A 6860-nucleotide genomic window follows, 5' to 3' on the forward strand; every position below is an offset into this window, starting at 1 on the left:
GGAAAATTTTGACGAAATTTAGTGCGAAATAGATGTGCATCAGCATCACGTTGCAGTCACGTACTCACACCCACTTGCCAGCCAAGCCGCCGCCATGGCAGGTCGCTTTCATGGTGACCATCCTTCCCTGTTAGCCAGTACAGCACAAATGGTAGGTTCCTTGCAGCCTACAGTAACCCAGGCTAAACTTTAACTTTAGTACACCTAATCCTTGTGTTGCTTGCGAGTTGTGACTTGTGGCCTGTGTACAAGTGCGGCGGTCAAAGTTGAGGCGACCAAGCGACAAGCGTGCGGCGCGAGGGCACCATGCTTCCCAGGAAGTTGTTGTTGCTGCTGCTTGTGGCAGTGGGTGTCGAGGCCGGCGTCGAGTTCGCCTACGAGGGCTTCCCCGCCGCTGGGCTGTCGCTCGACGGCATAGCAAGCGTCACGCCGGACGGGCTGCTGCTGCTCACCAACGACACCGACTTGAACCTAGCCCACGCCTTCCACCCGGCCCCGCTCAGGTTCCACCGGACGTCCTCCTTCTCGACCACTTTCGTGTTTGCCATCGTGTCGGAGCTCAACGACCTGAGCACGAGCGGGTTCGCCTTCCTGGTCGCGCCGACCAGCAGGGACCTGTCTTCGGCGATGGCGGCGCAGTACCTCTGACTGTTCAACGCCAGCGACAACGGCGACGCACGGAACCGCGTCTTCGCCGTCGAGCTGGACACCGTGCGCAACCCGGAGTTCGCGGACATGAACGACGACCACGTCGGCGTCGACGTCAACAGCCTCAACTCCTCGGCGGCTGCCATGGCAGGCTACTACGACGACGCCACCGGCGCGTTCCGGAACCTGAGCCTGGCAAGCCGGGAGCCCATGCAGGTGTGGGTCGACTACGACGCTGCGGCGACGGAGATCACCGTGGCCTTGGCTCCGTCGCGGTCGCCACGGCCCAGGAGGCCGCTCCTGACCACAAGGATCGACCTCTCGACGGTCGTCGCCGACACGGCGTACGTCGGCTTCTCGTCGGGGTCCAGCATCGTGATGTGCAGGCACTACGTGCTCGGCTGGAGCTTCAGCCTGGACGGCGCCGCTCCAGCGCTCGACCACGCCAAGCTGCCGAGCGCTGCCCCGCATTGGCCCCAAGCCCCAGTCGAAGACGCTCGCCATCGCGCTGCCGATGGTCACCACGGCAGCCGTCCTGGCTGCGGTCGGCGTTGGCCTCTTGTTGCTCCGCCGGCGGCTTAGGTACGCGGAGCTGCGGGAAGATTGGGAGGTGGAGTTCGGGCCGCACCGGTTCGCGTTCAAGGACCTGTTCGACGCCACCGCCGGGTTCAAGGACAAGCGGCTGCTGGGCACCGGAGGGTTCGGGAGCGTGTACAGGGGCGTGCTCCCGGGGACCCGGACCGAGGTCGCCGTGAAGAGGGTGTCACACGAGTCGAGGCAGGGGATGAGGGAGTTCATCGCGGAGGTGGTAAGCATCGGCCGGCTCCGGCATCGCAACCTCGTTCAACTGCTCGGCTATTGCCGGCGTAAAGGGGAGCTGTTGCTGGTATACGATTACATGCCAAATAGCAGCCTCGACAAACACCTGCACGGGCACGGCCATGCTCTGGACTGGGCTCAGAGGCTCCGGATCATCAAAGGCGTTGCCTCCGGCCTGCTGTACATGCACGAGGACTGGGAGCAGGTCGTCATCCACCGGGACATCAAGGCGAGCAACGTGCTTCTGGACGGCGACATGAACGGGCGGCTCGGCGACTTCGGCCTCGCGAGACTGTACGACCATGGCGCGGACCCGCAGACCACGCATGTGGTGGGCACCATGGGGTACCTGGCACCGGAGCTGGTGCGCACCGGCAAGGCGACGACCCTCTCCGACGTGTTCGCCTTCGGGGCGTTCCTCCTGGAGGTCGCCTGCGGCCGGAGGCCCATCGAGGAGGAGGAGGAGGAGGACGTCTACGGCGACGTCGACCGCTTCGTGCTGGCGGACTGGGTGCTGGGGCACTGGCGGAATGGCGCCATTATCCGCGCGGTGGACGCGAAGCTAGGCACAGGGTATGACGCCGCCGAGGCGGATACTGTGCTGCGGCTGGGGCTGACGTGCCTCCACCCGTCGCCCGCGGCGCGCCCGAGCATGAAACAGGTGATGCAGTACCTCGACGGCAGCGCGCCGTTGCCAGAGCTTCCCCCGACGTACGTGACGGTCAACATGCTTGCGGCCATGGAGACACACCAGGGCGTCCTTGGCACGTGGGCGGTCTGGCGGTCGGCGTCGAGCGTCGCCACCATGTCTGACATTGGCCTCTCCGGCCGATGACAGGGGCAAGCTGGTCAACACGTGCTAGGAAGATTGATCTGATGAATGTATGTTTGGATCGCTGTGATGTTTAGATCTGAATTGACAACTGGACATACGAGATTTCTACTGTTTTAATTAATACAGTACGTACTATATGGAGTATAGGATTTCTTGGAATACTGGAGGGGTTAAAAGAAGAATTATGAGTTCACTCTCAGGATGTGAACTTTGACAAGATTGCAGTTTGGAATTATTTTTTACACAAGAGCAGTCTGAAATCTCAACTTGGACCTTTCAGCTTTCACACTTTTCGTAGCATCGTTCTGTACATTGGAGCTCCACGAGCCAGGACATGGCGCTCCCAGTCGGACACCACGCCAAATGGGTTCTCCATCCGGCCATCGCTGTCCACCACGAGCTGGCCCTTGCCGTGCGAGATGAACTGCTCTTTCATTCCAAGCAGGACAGACTCCACGTCCGACTGTAAATAGATCTGCACACCAAGTGCAAATTTATGCTTCATCTTTTTCTTTCCCAAGCTACAACAAAATGTTCTCTATCTGACTGAGCTTGATGCTATAATCACCCTAGCACATGTGCATGCGAGATGCTATTGAGGTGTTTAATACTGTCCTGCTAGATTGGTTACTATCCTATGTTGGTCATCATACTGTGTTCTACTACCTCCGTTTCTAAAATATAAGACGTTTTGGCAGTTTAGGAACGGAGGGAGTAGTTCCGAATAACTAGATTGGTTGCTTCCGTGCTTCGGCAGAAACGTAACCATGTTCAACATCTGAAATGGGCAAATGGGGACCACAGAGTATACCTTTCCATTGACCTGAAGAAGATCGGCAACAGCTTCGACAAGCATCCTTCGTACCATTCTCCACCTATTTTGCTCTTTGTTGAAGTCAGGATTTGGGCACTGCAAAAAGAGACCACAGCTTAAACAAGGCAGGTTATCCACTAGGTAGTGTAGCATCCATTGAGATATACACAAAAAGACAGACGCTAAAGAGTTAACATACCTGTATTGAGACAAGTGTCAACTGTCCAGGATAACTTGAAACTATCGAGCGAAACGTGGAAGTTGCATTTGTCGATAGAAAATATCTGCCAAAAGTAAACGATGGCATCAGTAATGATGAAATAGGAGTCACAAAAATGAAAAAGAAAAACGAGCTACACGAATAAAAGTAAAATTCATAAAATGCTTGGAATAGTTAAAACAGTTATTAGAAGAACTTCCATGTAAGGACTACTAAATGACAAGCAAAAGCATACCCTTGTAGATTACTAAGCGTGACATCTGAACTTGAATACTCAATACAGCAACAATTTTCCCTAAAATGTACTCCATCTATAAAGAAATAAGAGTGTTTAGATTACTAAAGTAGTGATCTAAACACTCTTATATTTCTTTACAGAGGGGGTAGCTCTCACGACATTTTTAACATGGATTATGTAATCCACCATCTGTTACGAAATCTGGATCTTTGTTGTGGCATACAACAAAGCAAGACATCTCGTATGAAAAAATTTAGCTCCGAGAGATTTCTGAAACATTGTTTAAGGTTAAGCCGATTTCACTGTCACCTCATCATATAAAAAGATCCAATGGGTCAATAATTCCCTAATAATAGATAATTGCTCTGGTCCCAATCAGATTATGATGCTCGGAAAATTTCACCATCCTACATGAATTGACAAGTTCAAGTCCAATCTACATGCATTGACAAGTTTAGTCAAACTAGTTGTCCAGAATAATAACCACATTAGAAAAAGAATGCTTCAAGTCAAGGTGGACAGAGTCACAGAAACAAGGTTACTTTGTTCTTTGTCGGAGTAATTTTATGAGCAAACTAGTTGTTGGAACTGACATCACTGGCATGAACAGAAAGGGCAAGGGAAAGGAAATAAATAAGTAATAGTTCTACTAATTAAAGTAGATGTACAGGATGCTTACAAGTTTCTTTTCCCAGCTAATGTTACATCCTGAAGGCACCTTACAACAAGCTACAGCTAAAACAAGTTACAAAAAGGTTGAAGCACTAAATTCAACACAGGATACAGGCAGTTTTTACCTTTTCATTCATCTCAAGCCCAAGAAAATTCAAGCCTTCCCAGTTTCTAGCCATTTGGAATAGAAACAAACCATTTCCTGCACTAAGAAATATACATACTTGAGAAGGGTGCAAGAACCAGAGATGCAAGGCCTCGGAATTTGAGAAAATAGACAAACTATGAAGAAATTAAGAAATGTTCTATATCTTGGTAATTTACGCTAGCATACATTTGCAAACATACACTTTCACAAAGCACACAGCAAACTAATAACAATTGAAATGAATGAACTATTTTTTGTGATGACTACAGAAGAGAAACTGGCATTCAAGTCTTCTGAAGAAAGCCCTATATGCACCAGAAAGAGCAATAGCCGTATGCGACCTGTAAAGCTTGAAATACTTCAATGTACTAGACACTTTCAGAGATGGAACCAGTAAGAGCAGCCACATTAAGGTTTTCTATCATTAAACTAGTGTGACAAACCACAACTATAGATTTGAGATTGGTCGTCTCCATCTGTGTTCATCATGCAACATAAAATGATTTGAGATTGAATATTCTAGGAGGGAGGCCTACCACTTCCTATATCAACAAACAATGGTTGTGTGGTGTCAGAGAAGACGTCATCCCATGGAATCTGATAGGGATAGCTCTGCAAAAAGAGGAAAAAATAATGAAAAAAAAAAGAATCCGGGGCCACTAGAGAAAGGGAACTTTACAGTGTTCCAGTTTAAAAACTATTCTATCGGTAGTAGCTAAGAAATGTTGGCCTTCATTTGACTGAAGAATTCAATAAGAACAACGGTACAAATTGCATGCAAACTTAGGTGCATGTCATCAAATGCAACAAAAATCGAATACAAGAGAATGCCTGTGGCTGTGACACTGACAGATCTGATGCATATAGGAACAGAATACATCAATGGGCGATGATTATTTCTGCTACCAAATATATTTATGAACATGTTGTTAAAGTTGTTGCAACAATGAGCTGGTTAAATGGTGCTAAGAAGCAATAAGCATGTGGTACTACATAGTAAGGTCCATGTTACAAGTCGTCGAGCTGCTAAAACTTCTCAAGCGGAAAACCCCAGTTAATTATTTACCCCAAAGATCCCTATTTCTTACGTGAATATTCATCATTTCTTATACAACTATATGTTGTTCAAGTTTTTCTTAAAGGAGTAAAGAGGATTTTGATTTCAATCCCTTTCTATAATTTACTGTTCCATCCGTCCCAAAATAAGTGTCGTGGCGTTCACGTAAAGAGTAAAGCGGCCTAGAAGTTTACAAGAGTCATAGCATTACATAACAGAAAAACGACCATGTCAACTGCCAAACATTGGAATGTGCTCTTGAATAATTTCGAAACAGGGAACTCTCTCCATTTTCTCATAAATGTAACTTGAAGATACTGTTATATTTACAACGTTAAATCCCAAGAACCACTTGAAAATGAGGCTTAATTGTATAGGTATGCACATATATGTCGGCATGCTGGGGGCATCAGGGTAGCAGGCTACACTTTTTGTCTTAGAATGTTGAGGACTTGTGCCAAGATTTGTGTCATGCATGATGCATTGATTGTATAGGCACAGACATATGTGCTTGCACTGAGAATCATTCTACAATTTTTTATCTTGATAAAATTTTGAGTGCACTAGCAGACTCAGTAACAGAAATAGTAATTCTAGAGCATGACTTACTTTATCCAATGCTGCAATACCAGGCAATATTCCTCCTTTGAGAAATTCCCATACAATAGATTCATTTTCAAATGCTGTATATTGTGATGAAGAATCTGACATTCCTTTTACTGCCTTGCATGCTGCAACCCCTACTAAAATAATGTCGCAGCTATTATGACTTGCTTTGTTCAGTATCTGACCCAACTGTGTTGCCCCGACAGAAAATTCTTCTGTCAAGTCAAAGCTTGTAGGACCGATCCATAGGATCTTCTGTGAGAAATAATTAAATTAATGTGAGAACTTGACGGGATAAAAGGATTTTCCTAAGAATTAAGGCATAAGTTGATAACTGAAAATAAAAAGGGAACTCCAATCATATGTCATATCGGAGGCCTGTACTGTTAACCCCTCATTCTATTCAATGAAGTGAAACGCAAAGTCTTTGTGTTTTCTCGAAAAAAAATCATACGTCCTATTTGATACTATACCAAGTAAACGTGAAAACATAAATCATCACTTATCAATCATAAGCTCTCAAGTTGCTCAGCATGTATTGTTGTCTGTAATGCGTTATTCTTGTGACCTATCAGATTTTCAAAGCAACTTTGTGGAGTTGTGGGGTATGTTTTGCAGGTTGATTCTTGTCAAGATGGTGCTCATGGGAGCCAATCACCTGCTGTTTTGTGATCGTCATGCACAAAAGCGTCCAACAAAGTGGGGACCCGCCCAAGCCAGCAGAAAACAGTGAAGGGTGAGACTAAAACTGGCCTTAAGAACAAAATTTATGTGCTATTTTTGGGGCTAGCCCGCCCAACAAT

At 47.2% G+C, this 6860-nt stretch overlaps 1 protein-coding gene and 1 pseudogene across 2 annotated transcripts in view; one reads left to right on the top strand and one right to left on the bottom strand.

Annotated features, from left to right (window-relative positions):
• The first annotated feature begins 297 nt into the window (after positions 1-297).
• On the top strand, positions 298-2404 carry LOC119331923 (annotated as a pseudogene).
• The window catches only part of LOC119331911 (phosphoglycerate kinase-like), an 11193-nt gene continuing 6730 nt past the window's right edge, over positions 2398-6860 (bottom strand). Inside the window, exons 8-14 of one of the 2 annotated variants that reach the window (XM_037605092.1) lie at positions 6061-6312; positions 4931-5006; positions 4372-4448; positions 4254-4303; positions 3316-3400; positions 3114-3212; positions 2398-2777 (exon numbers count right to left, since the gene is read on the bottom strand). In XM_037605092.1, the coding sequence (XP_037460989.1) occupies positions 2586-2777; positions 3114-3212; positions 3316-3400; positions 4254-4303; positions 4372-4448; positions 4931-5006; positions 6061-6312 (831 nt within the window). In that variant the 3' untranslated portion in view covers positions 2398-2585. The remainder of the gene's footprint in view (positions 2778-3113; positions 3213-3315; positions 3401-4253; positions 4304-4371; positions 4449-4930; positions 5007-6060; positions 6313-6860) is intronic. The other variant, XR_005160706.1, reaches the window with a different exon arrangement.

The sequence above is a fragment of the Triticum dicoccoides genome, chromosome 1B, assembly GCF_002162155.2.
Source record: "Triticum dicoccoides isolate Atlit2015 ecotype Zavitan chromosome 1B, WEW_v2.0, whole genome shotgun sequence".
In the NCBI taxonomy this organism is placed as follows: Eukaryota; Viridiplantae; Streptophyta; class Magnoliopsida; order Poales; family Poaceae; genus Triticum; species Triticum dicoccoides.